The sequence below is a fragment of the Coffea arabica genome, chromosome 8c (assembly GCF_036785885.1).
Source record: "Coffea arabica cultivar ET-39 chromosome 8c, Coffea Arabica ET-39 HiFi, whole genome shotgun sequence".
Lineage (NCBI taxonomy): Eukaryota > Viridiplantae > Streptophyta > Magnoliopsida > Gentianales > Rubiaceae > Coffea > Coffea arabica.
This window is the reverse complement of record NC_092325.1, coordinates 6069498-6095734: the sequence shown is the minus strand read 5'-3', so window position 1 is coordinate 6095734 and position 26237 is coordinate 6069498. Positions and strand designations below refer to the sequence as shown.

Genomic DNA, 26237 nt, shown 5'->3' with positions numbered 1-26237 from the left:
TGATTAACCGGTTTTCCTAAATCTCTTATATTTTAATTGAAACTCTAATTTTAATTACTGGAATTGGAAAATTCCTCACGTTTTCTTAAAAAATTTCTTTTATTTGAAAATTATCATTTATTAAAGCCCTACTATCCAGTTATTCCATGATAAGTGTAAATAAACCTAGAAAATAAGGTTTTACACTTCGGTTTCAAGATTTGAGCAAAATTAGGGTTTTTCGATTTTTCCGCCGGATGAATTTCCGGTACTGGTCGAGGATCAATTTGATGATTAAAAGTGACTTTTAAGTGAGAAATAATATGTGACTAGTAACAATGATATAAGGTTAGTGAATGGGAAGTAAAAATCCTAGTACGTGAGTTTTTAAGAAAAACGGCGCGAACCGGCGGGTCCCGCGCACTACCGTTTGAACGCACCACTTGACCACCACTTTCTTACTGTATAAGCTCATTACTAATTGAGCAAAATATCCTCTCACTACCAGCTAAGCTTGACCGAATGTGTGGCTCAAAGGCAAGAAAAGAAAGAGAAAATTTTGTGGCCAAGAATTGTCCAAGTGTTGGTCAAAATTGTGGACACCATTAGTCCTAATCTTCTTACTTCCTTATAAGACAAATCAAGCTCCATCTTCCTTCATTTCTGCTGCTAAGTGCCGAGAGAGAGAGAGAGAAAAGAGGAGCAAGAGCAACAAATTTTCTTCTTGATTTGCTTCAATCCAAGTTAGAAATCAAAAATCTAAACCGATTAAAGTGCTTAGTGAGTGTTGGGAAGCTTGAGGAACTAAGGAAGTGCAAAGGGGGTGAAGGTTCAGCCTTTCAAGCTTGGTTTTGAGGTAAGGATGCTGATTTTCCTGATTCTTACCTTCAATCTTGAGTATATTAGCTTGGTAACTTGATTTTACGGTGAAATCATGGATGATTAGCATGTTTTAGGAGTTTTTCCCTTTCTTATTTGATGAACTAGGGTTCCTGATTTTCTGCTCAAGTTGATGTATGATGCATGAATGTTGCAATTAAAGTTATATAAGGTTGTTTAGTGGTGATTGGAACCAGAAAATTGAGGAAACTACACTTAGAGCTAAAAATTCCAGATTTCTGGAAAATTTCCCAAGCATTCTGTCCGAAATTGTATCTGTATGTTAGAGGCCGAATTGGCCTTTGGTCAAAGAAGGAAAGTTGTAGAGAATGGTGTTTTATAGGTGCCTATAAAATTTCAGCTCAATTGGAGCAACGTGGGATGTGAAAAGTCCAAAATACCCCTACTGTTTTAAGAATTTCCCAGCAGTCCGTTTCTTCAGTTCAGTCCAGTTTATCACGATTTTTGACCAAGATCCATTCTGATTTAGCTTTGAGCCAAAACATAAAGGTTGTAGTGCTCTGAAGTAGCTTTAAAATGCCTCAAATAAAACCTGATTCGGACTTGTGTACACTGAGTTATGTCCATTACAGTGTTCTGCGTTTAAACAGCCGGTGAATTGGTTTCTGGTTTAGTAATCTGAGATTTTGACTAAGTTACATTAGGAAATGAACTAAGTGACCTTCATGAATGTTGTAGCTTTGTGTCTTAGCTTCGAAACGGCATAGGTTTCGCCGTAATCCGATAAGCGTAGCCATGGATATGTTATTTCCGCTTTGGTACGTCAAATCTGTCTTGTGCCACGTTGAACTTCTGCACTTGTACTTAATACGATTCTTGTTGTTATGATATTGTGAGCCTAGGGAACGGCTCTTGGCTTGAATTGCTGATTTGTGTGATATTGGGTTGTTGTTGAAGAAAAATAATGAAGCCTAAATGGCTGGAAATTAGGTAAACACAAGGGGCATGCTGCCCGAATTTTTACTCGAAGTCTAGAAAACTATCTTTGCGACTTGAGTGAAGGTTAAGTGATTATCACCTGAACTATCGAGGACCTTTGCCACTTGTTTATCGAGGGTTATACGTTAGGATTTGGCCGAACTTGTACCCTTGAGAAATGAAATAATGATTGCTCCAAGTACGTTTTCCCTTGTACTTTCGACTCGCATGACCATTTCAAGTATAAATGTTACAAAGTTTTATCATTTAAAAAGTGAGCAAGTATCTCACGAGTATTCTCCAAGTGAATTTCAATTTCTTGATTCTTATTGAACGAAACGTTTAAGTTTCGAACTCTAGTCATGTTTCAAAGTTCTCAAACTGAGTTTTATCGCAGATTTGGACTCCGAACCCGGAGTATAACTTGAAAGTGACCAGTAAAGGCACTATATCTTTTGGTGAGTGCTTTCAAATACCGAATTGAACTTGATACTTGAATTTGATACGTGACCAATCTGATTACATGTTATATACGTGAATTGTAAGGGCAAGAGTGTACTTTATCGCACTTGCCCTTACGTGATATACTTGTTTATTGTTGCAATTGACTTGATATACTTGTTTATGATGCGCGCACTTCCTGGAATTCCAGAAACCCTGTGGCGAGTTACTCTAGTCGAGCCGGCAAGGGCTTGGTCGATTGGGTAACGAACCCTGGGTCTCTTGTATTGTCGAGTGGAGTGATATCTCCTCGACTAATCGGTATACTCGAGTATTACCACCCGTGTTCTTGAGGATTTTGGGCCCAGCTGGGGGTTGAACGGTGGACGGAGAGTCGTGTAAGTGGTGTTCTACTGGATTGGTTACTTACTTGAAAGTTGACGGAGTGTCAACTACTACGTGATCAAGCTCCCGATGATGAATGGGAATATGGCTCCTGAGAGCCATCCGTATCCTTATACTTTGGGTGATTATTGTTTATGGGATTATTGTTTCTTTTGAAAAACTTCTACACTCGCTCATTTTAAGATTGTTACTTGACGTGTTATTGCTCACATTTATGAACTCTTCATGCTCGTTACTTTGCTATATCAAAAACTTGTACTTATAAATAATGGTCAATTTGCTATTTGGAACCTCACTGGGCTTTTAGCTCATTCCACTCCATTTGTTTTCCTTTCAGGGGTACGAGCGAGGTGTGAGATATGTAAAGTCTAGCATAGACTAGCTGTTTGATTTTGACTTGTACTCACGCTATTCCTCGGATGGAACATGTTGTATTTGGATTGTATTCGTTTTGATCTAGTTTGGTGTTTTGAGACTTCGTACTTCGATTTCTATTAATGTAAATTATAAGCTTGAATTGGGAATGTTATTTATGGTTCATGAATGTGTGTACGTGACTCGATTGAGATAGTGAGTGAGTCCTGGCGAGAGCTGGGCAGGCGGTCCGCCGAACCCTTTGGTACGCCTTAGGGGGAGGTGGGGTCGTCACAGAAATAATCATGAAATTGAACAATTAAAGCATTTAAATGAAAGTAAACAACCTATATTCAAGAATTTAAAAACAAGCAAGGACCTAATTGAAATAATTAAAAAAGTTTGAAGGGTCAAATTATTATTATTACAAATATTAGGGGGCAAAATCAAAGCAAAATAAAGCTCTAACTATCTCCTAAAACCAGAAAATAACTTTGTCTGAAACATGGTTAAAACATAGAAAAAAGTGATTGAATTTCAAAAGGGTAAAATTGATTGATTTTTTCGATTTTTCTGGGCCATATTGAAATAAGGGGAAAACTAGGGGTTAAAGTGCAACTTTTGGAAATTTTCATGCATCTGATTTAGGGCTGCAAACGAGCTGAGCCGAGTCGAGCTTTGGCCTTATCGAGTCGAGCATTAACTTAATTTCATCGAACTCGAGCTCGAGCTCGACGAGCTAGTAATTTTCAAGCTCGAGCTCGAAAAAAATAAAAAATAAAAATTTAATTTTTTAAAAAATAAATAAAATAATATTTTTTCTTCATAAATAATAAAATATTAAGAATATTTATGTAATTTTACTATTAAAATATATATATATATATATATACTCAAACTCGCGAGCCGGCGAGCTAATGAGCTTAATGTTTTGAGCTCGAGCTCGAGCTCGAGCTCGACTCTGACTCGACCAGCTCGAACTCGATCAATATCGAGCTTGAATCGAGCCGTTCGATTCGTTTGCACCCCTAATCTAATTCGAAGAAGCTTTCTTCTTCGCTGGTTTTTCTGCAGCTTTGCAAGCTTAGTAATCTCATGCGGCGATCTTAACAAGAATCCTGTCTCAAGTACTTATCAAACTCCCTAACCCATCATCAAGATGCAATACTAAACACACAAAGGAAAGGAAAATCTGATCTGGGGGAAAAGCTTGCAAACCCCAGATTCATTCAAAAACTTTCCACCAGTTTCTGGGTTTTCATCTCAAACGGAGGAAACCAAGATCCAAGCAAGCCTCAAACTTTCAAGCCAAGACAACAACATTGCACAAACCCGAATCCTATTCTTTACATTCCTAAGAGTTCTCAGACGAAGATTACACACACAAACATGGACCAAAAATACAACCTTTAGTTCATCAACTATACAGATTACATATACAAAAGAGGTGAGATGATTACATATACGGATTACTAAACACAAGAGGTGTTCGTGGCTTCTAAATTGCATTCATAGTTTCAGATACATGTAAAATGAACAAAAGGGACCAGTATCAAGCTCATCATCAGCACAGCAACGGCACCACAGTCATCAAGCATTGACTAGGACAAAACTTAGAAAAAAGAAAAAAATGATGCATAAAGGCTTCAAATCTCTATGAAAATTGTATTAAACCAACATTGAGAAGAATCCATGGTTACCTGAGAACACTAGAGCTGCTAAACGAACGTGAGATGTCCCAATAAATCGAGTTGTTCTAGAAAATGAAACCCACGAAGCCTTGTTGCAGAAAATTTCAGCGCTGACGAAGTTACTAATTTGGGCCGAGATTTGGAGGTCTTCCTAATGTTATTCCAAAACAATATCTGAACGAAATTTGAATCTCTGCATACGTCGATGTTCCAAATTCCTTAAAACATCGAAGAAGAAGCCAATTTAGTGGAGATATTTGCCTCCCAAAGTGACGAAAAATCAGCCTGAACCCTAAAACAATTTTGCAAAAAAAAAAAAAAAAAAAAATCTCTCTTCCCTCTAGTCTCTTTTTTGTCTTTCTCTTCCTTTAGTTTTGTTTTTGCTGTTTTCCCTTTCGATCCCCTAGATTCTCCACAGGTTCTCCCTTTCTGTTTTCTTCTTTTTCTTTCTCCTTTTCTCCCTTTTTCCCTTTCCTTCTCTTTTCCTTCTTGCTCGAAGCTATCGCTGGTTTTTTCTCTCTCTCTCTCTCTGCAGTCTCTCGCTTTCTCCTCTTCTTGCTCTCCTGCCGCAGGCTCTCTTGTTTCCTCCTTTCTTGTTTTTTCTCTTGCCCCCTTCTCCCAATCTCCTCTCTCTCGGTTTTTTTTCTTCTTTTCTTCCCTTTTGCCTTGCTTTTCTTTTTCGGTTTTCTCCTGAATCTCCCCTCCTTTCTTTCTTTTCCTTTCTGTTCTGCCCGAAACTCTCCTCTTTTCTCTTCTCGATTTTCTTTTTGTTCCCTTTTCTCCTTGCCTGAAGTTCTTTTTTCTTCCTTCCTTCCTCTGCTAGCTTCCCCCCTAGTTTTTCCTTTTTCCAGATTTTTTCCCCATCCAACAGCTGTCTTGGCACCTAGCCTTAAGTGTGGTGTTGTGCAACAACACAAAAATACATGTCCAAAGCTCACTTAATCCACTTAACAATTTTGCATACATTCCACCTATTTTTGTTTTTATTTTTTAAGGCAACAATTTAGAGTAAACAAAATGTTAAATTCCCTTTTGAGATTGCCTTGCAAATTTTCATTTATTTTGAAGAAAGTAAATCTGAAAAGATTAAAAAACAAATTTTTGAAAGACTTTTCTTTTTTCGGAAATTTAATGTAAAAAAAAGTTTGTTTTATTGATTATTTTGAAAAGAAAATGAACCTTATTCAAAAATAGATAATTATCATTTTGCGAACTTTGGTTAAATAAAAATAAAATAAAATAAAAAACAAGAATAAAAATAAAATTAAAATTGAATTAAATAAAATTGAAATTTTGGTGTTTACAAAATTTTGGTGCCCATAACCTGATTAGTATTTTTTAATCAACTTAATTCACCCCCTCTTAGGTTGTCTTTGGGTCTAACAATTGGTATCAGAGTTTGGTCTCCTAGAAATTAAGTTCAAGCAGTTTAGGAGCAAAGATGACAACCAATAATGCTATATTTTTTGAAAGACAATCTATAACTCGACCTCCAATGTTTAATGGGTCAAATTATGTGAGTTAAAAAGAGAAAATAATTATCTTCTTGCAATCGATTGACAATGAATTGTGGTTTATTGTTAATGAAGATCTATATGATACCTTAATAGAAGATGAAAATACTCATAGACCTAGACCGAAAACAAGAAATGAATTGACTGCAGAGGATAGAGCCCATCTCACCTTAAATACAAAAACTAAGATTGTGTTATAAAGTACTTTATACTCAAATGAATCTATTAGGGTCAAAAGCTAAAAGTCGGCTAAAGAGATTTGGGACAAATTGAGAGAAATTCATGAAGTTAGTGAGAATGTTAGAGAATAAAAGAAGTTATCTTGGTTACTAAATATGAGTCGTTTAAAATGGAACCTTATAAAGCTATTGATAAAATGTATTGTAGATTTAATGATCTTATTAAGGATTTAGAGGTTCTGAAAAAGGAATACTCCTTAGGAGAGAAAAACAGAAAAATCTTGAATGTTTTGTCTAAAGATTGGGAGAGTAAAATGACTACTATTGAAAAAGCGAAAGATTTGAATTCAATGCATATTGAATCTCTTATAAACTCTATACCATCTTATGAGTTGAAGCTTAAGACTAAGGTACAAGAAGAAAAAGATGCAAAAGTAGAAAAGAGCATTGCTCTAAAAGCATCTCAAGATGAAGATGACTCGGTTTCATTGGATGGCGAAGATATGGACGTTGATGACAATGACCTAACTTTTATCACAAAAAGTTTCAAGAGAATCCTCAACAAAAGGAGATTCAGAAAAGGAGGACCTAGCAATTCGAATTCCAATCAATTCAACAATGCAAGAAACAAAGGAAAGCAAGAAACCAACAAAAAGCAATGTGACAAATACTATGAATGCGGCCAACTTGGATACTACATGAGTGAGTGTCTAATGAAGAAGAAAAAAGAAAGGAAAGCTGAAAGAAAACCAAAATTTAACAACTTTCAAATCACATGGAATGAGTGCAACTCCGATGGTGAAATTGAAGAGGAAAAAGAATCTGCTCAAATGGTTTTTATGGCCATTGAAGATAATGAGGTAACAATTTGTAACTCTCAACTTAAAAGTGATGATGAAACTGATGATGATGTTGAATCTTTCATTGAAAAATTGCATGATAGTTTGAAAGAATTTTATGCTAGAACAAGGAATTAAAACACAAAATTAGTTTTCTTCTTCAGGACTAAAACTAATTAGTTAATAGTTGGAGGACCAAAAATTAAAATTTGCAATAGTTTCAGGCCCACTGGGACATTTTTCCCAATTTTCAAGAGTTCTCAACTAGTGAGAATTTTGAAAAGAAAAATAAAGTACCTAGTGAATGAATGAACATTTTAAACAACACATATTACTGAATGCTTTTTTTAATAAATTCTGGACATATCAAAAGGCAAACTTTATAAATGTATTTTTTGAATAAACGTTGCATTCACTAAATACTTTGGTTATCACTTGAGAAAATGTTTGAACCCTTTAACATTTTTTTTTGAAGAAGTGCTACATTTTTGGGAATTCAATCCTTCCGCCAATTCGATTTACCTACCTTTGGTATATTTGATGAGATGGCCATGGCTCTAGCCACTCGTCTTGTGAAATTGGTGATATTACAAGTCTCAAAATAATTTTAGTTTGTATCCTGCCAATATAGATTCTAGCTACCTTTAGCTCCATAATTGTTATTCATAGGATTTTTATGGTTGTTTTTTTGGTTGTAGGGATGCCCAAAGGCTTATCAGCTATTTGCGAATCCGGAGTCTCACAATTTGTGTTTCGCACAATTTTGCATAAATTGGCCTCTGGTGTGAATCAATAGGATTTTGGTATGAACTAAATCCAATTTGATGTAAATCATGTGTAGTTTAGTGTATGTTGATTTGCTATTATTTGGTGTAAATTTGGTACAGTTTGATATAAGTTAATTGTTATCATTTAGTTTAAGTTGAGATCAATTTGGTGTAAGTTGAGAGTAAATTGTTAATTTACACCAACCTGTGTGAAATGAAACTTGTGAGGCCTCATTTCCTAGCTGTCACTTTTTGAGAAATTTTCAAGTTTGTGATGAATTTCAAAAAATTTTGCAAAAGAGGTGATTTTGGTGTGGAATTCCGACCAATAATGTTCGCATTTAGACAATGAGATAAATGCGAGCTCGCCTGACTAAAAAATATTTTTTATATTGAAGCTCTCATTTAATGCGAGCTCAAAAACAAAAACAAAAAAAATTATTCTAGAGCTCCTAGGAAATTGGATTGGTGGTTCTGAATATATAAAGGACAATACAATGACTCATTGGTGTTGAGGATCCTTCACTCTAATCTGCCTATTTCAAGAGTATTAGTTTGGCTTGCCATATTCTGATGCATACAGGTGCTTTTAGCATCTCACAGAACTTTGAAGCCAAGGGATGTCAAGATCCAGAATCTTATCATGCTATGCAATATGCAATGTCATCATATAGTTAGTCAATCTAATAATACGGAACTGGTGCTTTTGCATGCGGTGTTGTTACTCATGAAATCCGTTACATATTTGCACTCCATGAACGGCAGGGAACAGGAAACTCGCAGAAGGCAAGATTTTATTAGATGGTGAGCAAAGCTAACGAATTACAGATAAATGAAGTAAGCAGAGTATATTACAAGGACTTTGACAGTACTTAAAAGCAGGCGTTTGGCATGTCTGTCAATCTCTTGTAACTTATAGAGACTAAGCTTATTCTAGACAAAGATGAAAATTTTTAAATTCCCTTGCACTGAGGTATGTCTCCTGACGGAAGCTTGTTTTTAAGTAATGAAAGGTCTTAACTCACCTAGGTTTCCTAAACAGTTGGGATCATACAACAAACATACATATTGGTAGATCAAATTGAAGTTTTGACCAGATTAAAGAAGCTAGAATGTCCAGTACGAGCTCTGTCTGTTCCTTTCACTGATAGGTCAAGGACCTCGCATTTCTCAAATGCAAGGTATAGTTTAATTTTTTAAAAAATACTATTTCGCATTCGTCAAATGCAAAGTTACTTAGTTCGCATTCAACAAATGCGAATAACCTAATTTCGAAAATGACTCTACAAATAACCTCTCTTGTAGAAATACTTTTTTTTTCATAATAATTTGAGAATTTACCCTCACCTTTTCTCTTCGACTCGTGTTTCTCTCTTTTGCTTGTAGCTCTTCTCCTCCCCATTTTTTCCCTTCTTTTCATCAAATTGCCTGCAAGCAAGTTGCTTTCAGTGCGATCCTCCTTATAGATATGTCAAATTTCGGATAGGCAAATCAGTTAATATAATTTGGGCCAGGGTCAAACAGTTTACTTGCTGCCTGCAGCCAAAAGCCCAACTGAAATTGTCTTGAAACTGAAGAAAGGCTCTGCGTTGTGGGCTTTCAAGATGATGCATTGAAAAACTGTCCTGTCTAAAATTAGGCGAAAAGTTTATAGCTTGTGTCATTTGACGGCAGGGCAAGGGTTGTTCTGACCTTTGAGAAGTCCACAGCTCTCCTATCAAGATGTTTAGGATTTGTTGGGTGGTATTCCAGCAATTGTCAAGCACTAGTAATTTGAAGAAGTATTACAGTCAAGTCATTAGTTCTGTTCATTTGAAAGATTGTCTCAAACAGTCTCCAAGTCTCAAGCTACAACAACTTTCATTCTTGCAAAGCACCAAATTGAGAATTTGAGTACAACACAAATACACAAGCACAATAACACATTTTGTTTGATTTTGAAGCTTTCAATAACACATTCTATTTCCAGTATGCTGCATCAAGTTGCAAATGTCAATAAATCGTGGCACACCATTTACTGAACAAGCGATTATGCCATGCATCGCATGAACCGATGTAATCCATCCATCCATCCATTGAGATTAAATTATTGTAAGAAATTAATCAGAGTTTATTATACCAAAATAAATTAAGTTGGGGCGCTCATGATTTTGAGTGCATTTGCTGTTCAATTATAGAAAATTTAAGTTCTATTTTGTATGAGTTGATACTCGATACACGAACTAATGAACTAGCCACCATGGTTAAATGTAGGTCCGGTTGGTGTGGTTAGTCCATCATATATATATATAATAAAGTCGTATTCCCATTCTTATCTCTTCATGTTTTCTCTTTCCTACGTGGCTTAACGAGACGGCAAGTAGTTTCCTAATAGGATTTTTAATAAATCATATATATATATATATAATAAAGTTTTATTCTCATCTTTATCCTTTTAGCTTATCTCTTTTCTACGTGGCTTATCGACATAGCAAGTAGGTGCAACGCGCTCTATGAGTTAACCCTCTAATAATCTACGCTATTCTATCTCTCTTTTTTCTCTTGACTTTACAATTCTAGATAATCCATCCATAATTATCTCTTCCATTCTCTCACCTTTTTTTCCCTTAACCCTAATCGTCAAGCCTAAATTTCCAGGGGATTAGCATAAATAATTTTGAATTATGTTTTTAACTCTCTCTCATCTTCAACTCAAAAGTTCGAAATATCAATACAAATATTAGATTATCTTTATCAGATTATCGCTATCAAAGATACTCTACATTTTTACTCATATATATGGTCATCGATCTATTACTTATCACTTTATCATGCAGTGCAGATGTTTACACTTTTCCACAATGTTTTTGGAAAATTTTTTTTTTCAATACAAGGACCGGATTTGGAACTTCGTTTTTATTCCCTTCAATGCAATGACGGCATTTGGACTTTGTTTATACTCGCTGTATACGGTCTGTAATTTCCTACACTTTTTTCATAGCTAGATCATTGAATTTGAATTTTCTAACTCTTCAAAAGTTACAGTTTGGTGTTTATTTCTGGCAAGGTTTTTGTAATTAATTTGTTATTTCAATTTATGGATTCACTCTTCAATTTAAGTAGAACATATATTGCTTTTTTGGTTAGTGATTTAGAAGTGGCCTTTTAAACTATGTGTTTTCACATGATTTTTTAATTGCCTTTGACAATTTATTAATTGTCTTCAACAATGTATTAATTTTTTTTATTTTCTGGGTTTCTGGGGTTAAAAAATTTTTGTGCAGTTTTCAATGTATTTTTTTAGATTTTGATAGAAAGTTTCTAAAGAACAAGAAGGTGTCATTGATTATATAAATGGCAAAGCATCAAGTTCACTGTCATACAGCAGTTCACGTCATGCAATATACATCAGACTATTTAGATTTTTTATGTTTTTGACTTAATAACGAAATACATCTTATATTTTCGTTTTGGTTTCTATTAGCCATGAACAGATTTAGAAGGTTGCTATGTTCCTGTGACTTGATTGATTCTGAATTATTATCTTTTATTAATATTTCATTCGGCTTCTTTTCTTTTCACATTAACCTTTAAGCCATTTATATTAAGTACTAAAATTGATGTTTTGGTAACGGGTTGGCCATTCTTTTGTTTACAGAAGATCAGCCAAGATTTGATCTTCCTTATTTTCAAGTTTTTGAATGTCATCATATTGTCGATTTTTTTTTTTTTTTTGCATTTCGAATTATTAATCACTGAATTAGATGTTTAAATTTACATTATAAGACTATTTTTTAATAACAATGTATTTAAGAAAGGTTATAATAGATTATATAATAAGTTTTGTATTTTATGAAAATATTTTTATGAACTACACTAAATAATTTATTATTTTTAGACAATTCCCATTCAACGAATGGGTACAAAACTAGTTTAATAGTAGTATCAAATTTCGTCTCTCGACTCAGGCTCACCCACGTAGAGACTAATTTGCTTTTCTACCAACTTTAACACCTCGATTTAAGGGCTAACAGCCTGACACAGTAATCTTTGAGTGAGATTCATGGATTCAAAATTGATAACCCATAACATTAGTAGCCCAATAGACCTAATATCACATATTAAACCTTTGCATTTCAAATTCGTGAAATGAGACGAACTACAGGGTATCACAGATTTGATTAATCTTCCACTTGAATGGGTAGTAAATTTTCCTTCTATTTGCACAAAATTGTTCAGGATGATATTCAAAGACAATATTTTAAGTGGGTAGTGGATATATTTGGGAACATATTTCCTCACTTTTAATCTTTCATGTAACACGAATTTTATTGTTTCCCAACTTGATAAAACAACTAAGTACTTGCAAGCCGATTGAGTGAACAAGATGTCAAGAACCCATACTTGTAGAAAAGGTGTTGAAACTATCATCACTGGCAGTACATGAAGATTGAAACTTTTTGAGACATTTGATTAAGCACTTTATTAATTCTTTTTTTTTTTTGGTAGAAAAGAATTCGATTGACCTACACCATTATGACTAACAAGTGATGTTATTAACTGCACATGCAATAATAATGAACACTAATTTCTCAATAATTGGCAACATTTTGTGGTTGTTGTACCCTTCAATGACCCGAATGTTGTTTATGGTGTCATTCTCTCTTTTTTTTTTTTTGGTAAAAGGAAATTTTATTAATCAAAGACTGAAAACATAGCCCAGGTTAAAGCAAAAGCCTTAACCCCTAAAAGAAAAACGGAAGTTACAAAAGTTCTGCAGATCCAAAGCCAAAAGCCCCCTAGTACGAGTCGGCAACTGTGAGCCCTTAGTGAAAATAACTCGAGTGCCTGACATGGCCCCATATGCTGCTAGCGAATCCGCCACTGTATTCCCCTCCCGGTAGCAATGACAGAACTGGTGAGAACTTGGCTCACCCATCCGAATAGCACGAACAATAGGCTGAATCCCAGCAGGGACTCCTCATTCCCTCCTTAAACAATTAATCAAAACCAAACAGTCAGACTCAACGATTAAACGGGAGACCCCTACTTGTCGCCCCAATTGAAGCCCCAAGAGGAGAGCGCGAGCCTCCGCCTGAAAAGAGTCCACACAGCCAAAGGAATCCGCAAAAGCTACAATAAACCTTCCACACGAATCCCTAATCACCCCATCACCCCCGCTACCACGATCCGTGGCACAACCATCACTGTTTAACTTAAAGCAGCCCGTCGGAGGGAACGCCCACCTGACCGTCATTGCAGTTAAAGCCCTCCGAACCACAGACAGAGCCTCAAGAAATTTGAATAACCCTGCATTAGATATCTGTTAGGTTGAATAAAGCAGGAGTTTTTAGCTTCTTGCGCAATTCGATAGTCCACCACCATGGTGACTACTAAGTCAATAATAAGCTAGGGAAAAAGTTCCTCTTAAGCGTAACTATCACTCTTCATGCCTCATGCGCAATAGCTTGTTAATTAACCAAATGCAAAGTTTGATTAGATCAACCTGATGATTTTGAATGCTTCTCACGTTACAGCTGCATTGTCCAAAACTAACAAAAGAAAATTAATTTGGGGGAACTTTTACAACACCTTGTTTATATGAACAGTGCTTTGGCTTAAATTGAATTTGAATGAAGGGAGTATAAACATTAATAGAAAATTTTAGGAAAGAATAATTATTTATAAAATTTAAATGGACTTCGATGAGTAATGTGCTAAAATTGTGTAGCATAGATTCGTTAGAAAAATAAAAATTGTCAAGACTTTAGAATTAGAAATAAATAATCAAGTCAAATAATAGAGATAGAGCGAATGTAATTGAAGAAAATAAAGAAAATGAAAAATGTGCATTGATTGATTAAATAATCAATAAAGACATAATTAGTGTAAATGTATATAAGGTAGGGAATTAATAGATTGAAGTTTAATATAAATAAAGAAGTATAGAATGATAGAAAAAACTAAAAGTTTATCTACATTTTAGTAATGGTAATAAATAATCAATGTAAACATATATAAAGTAGGAAACTAATAAATTAAAATTTACTATAAAGGCAACTTTGAATCCCTAAGTCAGAGTAGGCGTATTATTTGGGACTTATCACTTAAAGTAAATGTGCACTCACTTTTCTTCAAAACGTAGTATTTCTCATTTTATGTACTTTTAGTATTTCTCATTTTCTGCAAAAGGCTAATTAGAAACTTACCGTGGTGTTAATCACAAAAGCTACAAAAGTTTATCATTGATTAAACAGGAAAAAAAAATTACAAGACTGAAACCTCCCATGGGACAAGGGAAGACGAGAAAGGTGCAGGTGTCAATTTAGTAATCCCTTGGCTAATTTACAGCTTGAACAAGTATGGAAGGAAACTTTCGCCTAGTGAAAGTTTAAGGTTTGATGGGAATCAATGAAAGCCAATATTTATGAAGAGTACTAAATCAAGATCGATGTTGAAACAAACTGGAAATCAGGAAAAAAAGGAAAACCGAAATCTAAATCAAGTGAAAATCAACATGAACATATCCAATATTTCTATATAAAGCAACATATTAAGCTCGAAATAATGCTACAAAATATCACATTTTATTCATTAGAAAGCTTGTCTCGAGTAGTCTCTTTGTCTCATTGCTTGCAGAGCAACCAATCGAGATTATGAAAACAACATTTAAGCACAAAACACATTTGCTTTGATTTCATATTTGTCAATAACACTTTTTTCCCATCAGATAGTAGCTTACCATTTATTAAACACGCCAACATATGGTGCAACCCGTGAACCGATGTATAATGTCCCTCCGTTGACATTATATTCTTGTAGCACATTGACTTGAGTGTTGTTATATTGTGCTTGCAAATTCTTTGTTATCAGAATTTGTTTAAGTAAATTAAATTTGTAACCAAAAGGCGTAACAGAGCCTGGCTGGGAAACAATAATGTTATTTGCAGCCACCCAATATTCTCCATATGTTGGTGCCCTCTTGATTTTGATTGGATTTGCTGTTAAGTTCAGAAAAACTTCAGTTGTATCTTCTATGAGCCGATACTTGATGATTCTTTTGTTGGAGAATTCTGAAAACAGCACAAATGAGCCATCATGGCTAAATGCAGGTCCAGCTGGTACTGAAAGCCCGTCCAACACCACCTTCACCTCATTTGTCCTGGGATTGTATTTGATCAATCTTCCACTTGAATCAGGAGTAAAGTTTCCTCGTATAACATCTCTGCACAAAATGGTTCACAAGGGTATTCAAAAATAACTGGAAGGATAATTGGACAATTCTTGAAGTGCTTAAACATTTTAAAGAAATTTGGGTGCTTAAATATCTTCAGTTAATGATCGTAAATTTAAGGCCAATAAAGATAAGTGGTCGATTTGCAATAACAGAGATCTAAATTACACTTAACTTACTAATTAATGCAGATAATTACAGTTATTGCACCCGTTGTTTTTATACGCTTTCTTAAATTAACTATACTATTTTTAAAAAAGCTAACACTTGAATCCTCTATTAACAAACTAAAGATGTAAATAATAGAAAGTATTAGCCAAACTGTTACTCTATATCAAAAAAGATAAACAAGTAAAAAACAGAAAAGGAAAACGAACCACGCATCAGGACTGTGGAAAGTCGAATTAGCAAATCGAGTTTTGTGTTGTAATTAAGGAATTTCCAATATAATGAAAAAGGTTGAAAAAATTCCGAACAATAAGCTTTACTTTTTGACATAATATCGCAAAAAAGACTACAAAAATTTGCAATATTCTTAAGAATATATGTCACATTAAAAATTCATGTTACCAAAGATTTTAGAGTTTTTCCACCTCATGAGTCAACTAGTTGATTAAAACCACAAGAGGGAAGACAGCAAGAGAACCCATATAACATACTTGGTGCTTCGCCTTGAATAAATTTAATTTGTGATTAAATTTCTCGACATTAGTGACCGATGCTCATGTTCTTCGAATTCTGAGTTTAAGCATAAAAAAAAAATGCCCCAGCAACATGGATAGAGTCAGAAAATATCCTTTGAGGGGCAAAATTTTTCACATTTACACTTTAAAAGGACAATTATTAAAACTGTTAATATTCTAAGGAAGAAAAACCTAATTTTTTAGAAGTGGTGGTTGAAACCCTGAGTTATTCAAGTCCATGCATAAAAAAAAAAAAAAAAAACTTTTGTTTTGACCAAAGACTACTTAACCTTGTCCAACTCCTATATAGCAAAACTCAAATTAACCGAATGCTTAAAAATTTGGGAAAACAAAGCCAGAATTGTGACCAAAATGTTGTACTCAGCAATTTAGGAACTTCTACTGCAAGTTGCTATTATTGTTCATGGTAAATTACTTATAATCTCTTGTGATTTTACATAATGTTAGATGACTCCTGTAAGGTTTCAAAATAACCACATAACCACCTTATGGTTTTATATAAAGTGAAAAATGAACGGAATGCACAATCGGTTATAACATTTATATCAAACACACTCTTAAAGCACATATGATAAAATCTTAACCTCCATGTAACCCCCTTGTAGTTTGTATAACTAACCATTTTACTTCCTTGTGATTTTTGCATTATCAATATAATCCCTTTATACATTTTTATACAAGATAGTTAAACCGTCGATTCATTTAATATTTAAGTAAGGATACTATTGATATTTTAATTAACACCGTTACGTACGGTATTTTGCATCAAGTTTCCATTTTATATAAAATCATAGAAGAGTGAAGTAGATATTTTAAAACGTAAGAAGAGTCATATGATAAAATATAAAATCACGGGGGTTATATGTAATTTACCTTATTGTTTAAAAAACATACCTTATGTCAAATGTTTGACTTCCATCCGTAAAGATGACCTCCCTTGTAATTGGATTAACATCACAGCCATTGAGGAAATTGAATTTGACACCATTTGCACTGTTAGCAATTATTGTAGCTTTCCCACCATTTGGACCAACAACAGCAAGACCAAAGAATGTATCCGCCATATAGAGTTGCCCACTAAAAGGATCGAAACTAGCTCCAAGAATTCGACCACAAGTTGGCCCCAAATCTGGGTCCGTTGCACCATCACAAAGCTGCTTGTTCCTGAAGAAAAGAAAACTGGAGAATTAGAATCCCACATATGTGTCGTCACAGCAACCTCGAACTACAAAGACATCATCAGTCATCAATGTAAACAAATTAATTGATAACTAAATGTGTTGGCTAAGAATAATTAAAGGCACAAAAACAGTTTTCACTCTATATATCACCAATGACGGAGCAGGAAGATTGAGATTTAATTAAGCACTTTATTTCTAGTTTTTATTGTTTTTTCATAGAAAAGCATTTGGTTAAGCTGCATCAGTGATTACAACTAACTAATAAGGTTATCGACTCCAAGTGTTGTAGTATTGCATGTAAAATGATTATTTTCTGGCACATTAACTTGTCAATAATTGGCAGCATTAACCGGTTGTGATAGCAGCTCGCGTTGGGACCAACCAGTGTCAAGTAAGGAAATAGTGGTTCCCATTGGTCCAATTACAAGGAGTCGGGCTAAGAAGCTTCAAGAGGCTATGCAAGCCCTAATTCGTCAAGTGCAAGTGCAAGCGGAAGGGTCAAGTGAAGCTCAGGGGCTCATAGTTAATGATCTTAAACTCTGTACACTTGTTCAAGTGATTGAAGCCGACAATGAAGAAGCTTAGTTGGTAGTTTAATTGTTGGTTTACATAAAGGAAACCAATTCGGCAGCTTGAGTCTTCAAGTGGGCCGAAGTGTCTTCAAATAACTTTAGGGCTCCTTTTGTAAAGGCTATAAATAGCCCTTCTTCCTCTTATGATAGATAGACAACCAGAATTTTACACTCTCATTTTCACTTGTGTGATAACAACTCTCTTTTTAAGAGATTCTTCTTTGAATACTTGAGAAATTACTTGAGCGTTCATTGGACTTATCAATCAAGAACCACATTTGATTGTGGCGTCTTCCACCTTGTTCTTTGGTTCACTTATTCAAACTCTTGTGGGTTGAGATTAAATTCAAGGTTCGCAAGTCGTTCGTCTAGGGGAGTTAAGGAATTCCGCCCTTAACTTGATTTCATCGTTTAGGTCCGGGACTAATGGGATACGAGTTCAAGCCTTCTAGGCGGGTTCGTATCAGTTGGTATCAGAGCTAGTTGACGAATCAAGTATATCCAGTTAGTCGAGTCTTGTAAGTTTTCTTTTGTTTTTTCCCAAATCTGGTCGTTCTTGTCTTAACCGTATTGCTGTCCGTTCCTTGTTTGTTTCAATCGTGTCTTGTTATTTGAGTCTCTAATCTTGTCGTATATTGCTCTTAGGAAGTGTTCAAATCTGGTCATGTGTGTTTGTTAAAACCTCAATCGTGCCTTGTTACGTTTGTGTTGTGGCTGCCCGAGTTCTTATTGTAGCGTTTCTTGAATCTTGTGTCTTGTCTCATATTGTCCTTAGTTGGTGCCCAAGACTCTCTTGTTGCATTGTGTCGTGACCAAGTGGAGTATCCGTGTCATCTTGCTCTTGTTTCTGGAAAGCATCTAGAGTCACAAAAAAAAAAAAACAAAAACAAAAACGGAAATCTGGTTGTGGTCTTGAAGGAGCCATGGGTTTCTTCTTGTCACAAAGGGGCTGGGATTTTGATATCTTGCACAAAAAAAAAAAAGGCTGAATCTGTCTTACAATTTTCTTCCTTGGAAACTTTGAAAGCTTACCTTTGTTCTGGAAAATCTTGATTTCTTGATCTATTTCTTGGTAAGTCTCGAAAGTCTTTATATAAATTGCTGGGGGTTCACCGAATCTTGGTGGTAGTCTCGATTGGCACAAGTATCAATCCACTCTTGCTCTTGAAACCTTGAAGCCAGGGCTGACCACCGCTTGAACCAAGCTCTTGTTGTGCGGCTGCCTTGAAAACTTGCTGTCTTGGACACAAGGCAGCCTTGGAACTTGCGGTTGTCTTGCCCAATCATTGAAACCTTGCTCCCAAGGCTGACCACCGCTTGAGACATTGAAACCATTGACAAAAGAAAAAAAAAAAAAAAAACAAACAAGGGTCCTTGAAACAAGTTCTTGTCTCTGGCAACTTGATTAGCGGCAGACCAACCTATTCTTGCAACTTGAGTCTGATCCGAATTACAAAAAAAAAAAAAAATGAGGAAAAAAAAAAGAAAGACAGATTCGGATCAAGAAATTGCTTGGGCTTGGGAATCCTAGCTGGTTCGGGTTTGTAAGCCAATTCCAACCGCCACTAAATACTACCAATCTCAAACCTTTCCAAAAAAAACTATTGCAGCCGCCATTCTTGCTTCCAAACTCCAAGAAATTTGTAAGAATTCCTCCAAGAACAAATCAGCCTTGCAAGAGGGTAGAGTTCCTTCTAGGATCCCAAACTTCGGAAACTTGCCTTAGTCCTTGTCGGTTCCTTGTGTCTCAATCACCCCATATTTCTTCTTTTGCCTTCTGTTCGTGTCTTCCTTCAATTGCTTAAATTACATTCTGTCCGAGTCTTTCTTAATTCCTTTCTTAAAAAAAAAAAAAAATCTCTCAACTGCAAGTGAACCACTCCTCTACACCACATTCTTGTGAGATCATTGGTGGTACGTCCTTGAATTTCTTGAGAAAATTCTGATTTCTTCAAGGAAGGAAATCAAGGGTTTAGAGAGTTGCGTGGCGAGATTATTAGAGTGATTTAAAACATTCGAGTGAAACATGAGTGTGAGTGAAAACACGTGAGGGAGGGTGTGAGGTACTTTACTCGTTTACTCCTAACCATTTTGCAGGAATACTATGGCTCAGGAAGAGGAATTAACCATTGCTCAATTAGCCTTTCAAATGAAGGCTATGTTTGGAGACCAAGAGCAGAAATTGCGCCAAACCATTGAGGAAATACATGAGCGCATAGATAACATGGAGGGATCGAGGAGTGTATTCAATACAACTCGAGCAAGACATCAAGTGGTTGAGTCCAATCGTTCTAACGGTGAGATTGATTTTGGGGAAGAAAGGGGCGGCCGAGGCTATGAACACCCTCCAAGGAGAAACCAAACTGAATTGGTACGTGAGGATGACATCCCTAAAGGAGTTAAATTAACCATTCCTTCTTTTCAAGGCAAGGCAGACCCCGACGCATACCTAGAATGGGAGAGTCGAATGGAGAAGCTTTTTGATTGCCACCACTACACGGAGAACCAAAAGGTGAAGCTAGCAGTCCTAGAGTTCACCAACTATGCCTCAACTTGGTGGGATCAACTCCGCATGAGACAAAGGAGGAATGAAGGTCCCATGATCACTACTTGGGTTGAGCTCAAAAGGGTCATGCGGCAAAGGTTCATACCTAGCTACTACCATAGAGATTTCCACCACAAACTGCAAACTCTAACTCAAGACAGCATGTCGGTTGAAGAATACTACAAGGAGATGGAGATGGCCATGATCAAAGCTGATGTACGTGAAGACCCTGAGGCGACTATGGCACGATTCGTGCGAGGGCTGAAGGCCGAAATTGCTGATATTGTGGAGCTTCAACACTACCTTGAAATGCATGAGTTGTTGGAAAAAGCAATCAAGGTGGAAAGGAGGCTCAAGCGGAGGGGTAACAATCGACCAAACACTAACCTCCAAGGGGGAAATTGGCGAAATCACCCTCCAAAGAAAGAGGAGAGAGGATCGGAACCTTCCAATTGGAACAAGCCAGCTGTGACTTCACCTGGTTTCTCCAAACCCAGTGCAAACTGCTCAATGTCGAATGGAGCCCCTTCAAGACCAAATGCAAGAGGCAATCCAAACCCTAACCCGAATGTTCCTAAAGCTAGGATCCGAGATGTGAGGTGTTTCAAGTGTCAAGGATTCGGCCATATTGCATCACAATGTCCAAATCAACGAGTGATGCTTGTAAGAAATGGAGAAGTTGTGACCGATGACGAAGAGGATGATTGTGAGGGAATGCCACCTCTTATGAAAGAAGAAGAGAATGAAGAGGAGATCATTGAACAACCAACTCTTGATAGACTAGGTCATACACTAGTTGCTCGAAGGCCATTGTCTACTCAAGCTAGTGTAGATGAACTTCAAAGAGAAAGCATCTTTTACACTAGGTGTTACATCCAAGAGAAGGTTCATAGTTTGGTGATTGACCCTGGAAGTTGTACAAATGTGGCGAGTGCTCTTATGGTGACAAAGCTGAATTTGCCAACTACCAACCATCCACATCCATACAAGCTTCAATGGCTCAACAATAGTGGAGAGGTACGTGTACTTAAACAAGTACTAGTTCCTTTTCGCATTGGTAGATTTGAAGATGAAGTTTTATGTGATGTAGTGCCTATGCAAGATGCACATATTATCCTTGGGCGTCCTTGGCAGTTTGATAGGACGGTTAGTTGGGATGATGTTACCATCGTTATTCTTTCTCTCATTGTAACAAAAAGGTGATACTTGTACCTCTTACACCCCAACAAGTGCATGAGGATCAAGCTAGCCTTCAAAGGGAGTTTGAACTAGATAATGAAAAAAAGAAAGAACAAAAGAGCAGTGATACCACCCGAGAGGTAAAAAGAACGGGTAAAACCGAATCAAACTCTCTGAAACAGGCTGAAGGTAATTCGGTCAAGGAAGGGAACAACAGAGCATTACTTGCTAAGGCTAAGCATGTGCGCAAAGCCTTATTGTCTAATCGTCCAGTTTTCCTTCTTATGTGTAAGGTTGTGCTTACTTCTACTAACCAACTCGATGTTTCCTTGCTTAGTGTCTTCACTGAACTTTTGCAGGACTATCGAGATGTGTTTCCTGAGAATATTCCTAGTGGTCTACCACCGGTAAGGGGAATTGAGCATCAAATAATCTCATTCCCGGGGCTTCCTTGCCCAATAAACCACCATATAGGACTAACCCTGAGGAGACTAAGGAATTGGAGAGACAAGTAGCTGCTTTGTTAGAGAAAGGCTGGGTGAAGGAGTCACTTAGTCCATGTGCGGTACCAGTACTACTTGTTCCCAAGAAGGATGGAACGTGGAGGATGTGCACCGATTGTCGTGCCATTAATGCCATCATGGTAAAGTATTGCCATCCTATACCACGTTTAGATGACATGCTTGATGAACTTCATGGTGTCGTTATTTTCACTAAAATTGACCTTAAAAGTGGTTATCATCAAATTAGGATGAAAGAAAGAGATGAATGGAAAACTGCATTTAAGACTAAACATGGGTTGTATGAGTGGTTAGTCATGCCATTTGGCCTGACTAATGCCCCTAGTACTTTCATGCGTTTGATGAACCATGTCTTACGTGCTTTCTTGGGCAAATTTGTGGTAGTCTACTTTGATGATATCCTCATTTATAGTAAAAATTTATATGAGCATGTTGAGCATGTTAAAGCTGTTTTAGAGGTTCTTCGAAGGGAACACTTGTATGCTAATCTTCTAAAGTGTACCTTTTGCATTAATGAGGTTGTGTTCCTAGGATATGTTGTAAGTGCGCAGGGTATACATGTTGACCAAAGCAAAGTGAAGGCCATCATGGAGTGGCCGACACCTACAAGTGTTAGTGAGGTAAGGAGCTTCCACGGGTTGGCAAGCTTCTATAGACGTTTTGTCAAGGACTTTTCAACCATTGCCACGCCTCTTACATCCATGGTGAAGAAAAACCAACCATTTCATTGGGGAGATGAACAAGCTAAGTCTTTTCAATTACTTAAACACAAACTCACACATGCACCTATACTTAGTTTACCTAACTTTGAAAGAATTTTTGAAGTTGGGTGTGATGCTTCTGGTATAGGTGTTGGGGCCGTGTTACTTCAAGAGGGGAAGCCAATAGCCTACTTTAGTGAAAAGCTCGATGGTGCTTCGTTGAACTACTCAACATATGATAAGGAGCTTTTGGCACTTGTTCGAGCATTGCAAACTTGGCAGCACTACCTGAGGCCTAAGGAGTTTGTCCTACACACTGATCATGAGTCGCTTAAACATCTCAAGTCTCAAAACAAGCTGAGTAAGCGACATGCACGTTGGATTGCTTTCATTGACACTTTTTCATTTGTGATCAGGTACAAAATCGGCAAGAGCAATGTAGTGGCTGATGCATTGTCAAGAAGGTATACTCTAATCACTACTCTTGATGCAAAGTTGCTTGGCTTTGAGTTGATTAAAGAGGCATACCCTAATGATCCTAATTTTGGTAAGGAATATTCAAATTTTCCTAAGTGTAGCCGAGAGGGTTATTCTCTGTGTTTTTTGTACTTTAAAGATAAACTGTGTATTCCTAGTTGTTCTTTGCGTGAATTACTTGTTAGGGAAGCATATGGTGGTGGATTAATGGGTTACTTTCTATACTCCAAGAGCACTTCTATTGGCCAAGGATGAGGCGAGACGTGGAGCGTGTTATCCAAAGGTGTGTCACTTGTCATCTTGCCAAATCCAAGGTACACCCGTATGGGCTCTATACACCATTACCTATTCCTACCATTCCTTGGGTTGATTTGTCTATGGATTTTGTACTTGGTTTGCCTAGGACTAGGTATGGTCATGACTCCATTTATGTGGTTGTTGATCGTTTTTCAAAAATGGCACACTTCATTCCTTGTCACAAAACTGATGATGCTAGGCATGTTTCTCACTTGTTCTTTAGAGAGATTGTTCGTTTGCATGGTATGCCACGTACAATTGTTTCTAATAGAGACGTTAAGTTCCTTAGTTACTTTTGGAAACCTTTGTGGGGAAGATTAGGAACTAAACTCTTGTTTTCTACTTCTAGCCATGGATGGGCAAACTGAGGTAGTTAATAGGACACTCTCTACTTTGTTACGTTCACTTATAAAGAACAATTTAAAGACTTGGGAAGATTGTTTGCCACATGTAGAGTTTGCATACAACCGCACTGTTCATAGTGCTACACACTACTCACCCTTTGAAGTTGTGTATGGGTTTAATCCACTCACACCACTAGATTTATCTCCATTGTCTACTTCTCAACATACTAACATGGATGGTTTGAAACGGGCTGAGTATGTTCGAGATTTGCATGCAAAGGTAAGGGCTAATATTGAAAAGAGGACCCTACAATATGTTCAAGGAGCTAACAAAGGTCGTCAAAAGGTTGTATTTGAACCAGGTGATTGGGTATGGCTGCATTTGCGCAAGGAAAGATTTCCCATGCAGAGGCGCAACAAGCTCATGGCTAGGGGCGATGGGCCTTTTCAAGTTGTGGAGCGCATTAATGACAATGCGTACAAGTTGGACTTGCCAGGTGAGTACGGGGTACATGCCACTTTTAATGTGTCTGACTTGCAACCTTATCTTGCAGGAGATGAGTTTGATTTGGGGACAAATCGCCTTCAAGAGGAGGGGATTGATAGCAGCTCGCGTTGGGACCAACCAATGTCAAGTAAGGAAATAGTGGTTCCCCTTGGTCCAATTACAAGGAGTCGGGCTAAGAAGCTTCAAGAGGCTATGCAAGCCCTAATTCGTCAAGTGCAAGTGCAAGCGGAAGGGTCAAGTGAAGCTCAGGGGCTCATAGTTAATGATCTTAAACTCTGTACACTTGTTCAAGTGATTGAAGCCGACAATGAAGAAGCTTAGTTGGTAGTTTAATTGTTGGTTTACATAAAGGAAACCAATTCGGCAACTTGAGTCTTCAAGTGGGCCGAAGTGTCTTCAAATAACTTTAGGGCTCCTTTTGTAAAGGCTATAAATAGCCCTTCTTCCTGTTATGATAGATAGACAACTAGAATTTTACACTCTCGTTTTCACTTGTGTGATAACAACTCTCTTTCTAAGAGATTCTTCTTTGAATACTTGAGAAATTACTTGAGCGTTCATTGGACTTATCAATCAAGAACCACACTTGATTGTGGCGTCTTCCACCTTGTTCTTTGGTTCACTTATTCAAACTCTTGTGGGTTGAAATTAAATTCAAGGTTCACAAGTCGTTCGTCTAAGGGAGTTAAGGAATTCCGCCCTTAACTTGATTTCATCGTCTAGGTCCGGGACTAATGGGATACGAGTTCAAGCCTTCTAGGCGGGTTCGTATCAGGTTGTATGCACTTCAATGACCGACCGGAGTGTAGTTTGTACTGTTATTCCCTTTAGCGAAAGCCTTTTTGGCTTCCTGTCCAATTTGACAGTCCAAGTGGAGTATCAATTTTAGGGACAAAGTTCCTCCTAATTTAGGGGCAAATGGAGTATCATTCTTCACCCCTTGCTTATCAACCAAGTGCAAAGTCTGATTTGATAAACCTGATTAATTTTGTGAGTTGGTGTTCAAGAAGTTCAACGGAGCATTTTTGACAGATGCTGTGAAAACATTTACCCAAACAACCAAAATTGAGAATTATGACAAATTATCAAATGCAGAGCTAAGAGGAACCATCGAATTAGCTTTTTACCGAAGAAGAATTAATCATTCATGGAGACATTTTTTGTCATCAGCCTTTAGACTCGCAATGTTTTGGAGGCATGACCACAAACATGGACAATGAAAATGTTCGTACCTGTTTGGTGCAACAAAAGCAAAATCGACAAAACCAGCAGTTGGACCTTCGTATTTCAGAATTCTGCCATCACTAACACCGACATAGGGTCCTTGGTTGAATCGATCCAAAGCAACTGATTCGGGACCTATAGGTCCTCCAGGAGGGAGGTTGATTTGAGTAAATTTTTGGTATGGATCGATGGCATATATATGATGAAGGAGAAGTAGAATGACAAAAATGGAAAGCATTGCTGATGTTCTAGTTCTACTATTGGAAACTATTATTCAAAGTGGCAATGCCAATGCTCTGGTTCTATTAGCGGAAACAATTGCTATACTTGGAAGTGGCATTGCCAATCTAATTGTTGGATTGCTATATATAGACAGAAGCCATACTGATAACCCGGCAAGTTGGGCTGCTGGCAGAGTTGCTATGACTCAAGCCTCCAATCTTTTGCAGCCACCAAATAATACTCAAAATATTCTTATTTTAATGGGCAAATTCCACTTTACCCCCCTGTGGTTTAGCGTTTTTTCACATAACCGCCCTATGGTTTTAAAAGCTATACATAACCCCCTTATAGTTTGGATTAAAGTGTCAAAGTAATGGAAATAGTCACTCGTAACGGTGTCACCTAAAATGTCGAAAATACCCTTATGTAAGGTTGAAATTTATGTATTAACCAAGGGGGGTTATGTGTATATTTTGAAAATCATAAGGGGGTTATATGGTAAAGTATTAAACCATAAGGGGGTTATATGGTAAAATATAAAAATCATAGGGGGGTTAATGTG

At 36.8% G+C, this 26237-nt stretch overlaps 2 protein-coding genes and 1 long non-coding RNA gene across 3 annotated transcripts; 2 read left to right on the top strand and 1 right to left on the bottom strand.

Annotated features, from left to right (window-relative positions):
- The first annotated feature begins 669 nt into the window (after positions 1–669).
- Positions 670–3198, top strand: LOC140013329 (uncharacterized). The gene is made up of 3 exons (XR_011820418.1): positions 670–835; positions 2195–2255; positions 2981–3198. It is a non-coding gene; the product is annotated as an uncharacterized lncRNA (long non-coding RNA).
- An 11336-nt stretch (positions 3199–14534) lies between these two features.
- LOC113706311 (protein STRICTOSIDINE SYNTHASE-LIKE 11-like) lies at positions 14535–25792 on the bottom strand. The gene is made up of 3 exons (XM_027228184.2): positions 25462–25792; positions 16799–17068; positions 14535–15191 (listed from the first exon to the last, which is right to left on the bottom strand). The coding sequence occupies exons 1-3, from the start codon at positions 25689–25691 to the stop codon at positions 14705–14707; spliced, it is 987 nt and encodes a 328-aa protein (XP_027083985.1). The 5' UTR covers positions 25692–25792; the 3' UTR covers positions 14535–14704.
- On the top strand, positions 18907–24787 carry LOC113706310 (uncharacterized). Its single transcript, XM_027228183.2, has 2 exons — positions 18907–21219; positions 21741–24787. Exons 1-2 carry the CDS (start codon positions 19762–19764, stop codon positions 21894–21896), a joined length of 1614 nt encoding a protein of 537 aa, XP_027083984.1. The 5' UTR covers positions 18907–19761; the 3' UTR covers positions 21897–24787.
- Positions 25793–26237: the final 445 nt, after the last annotated feature.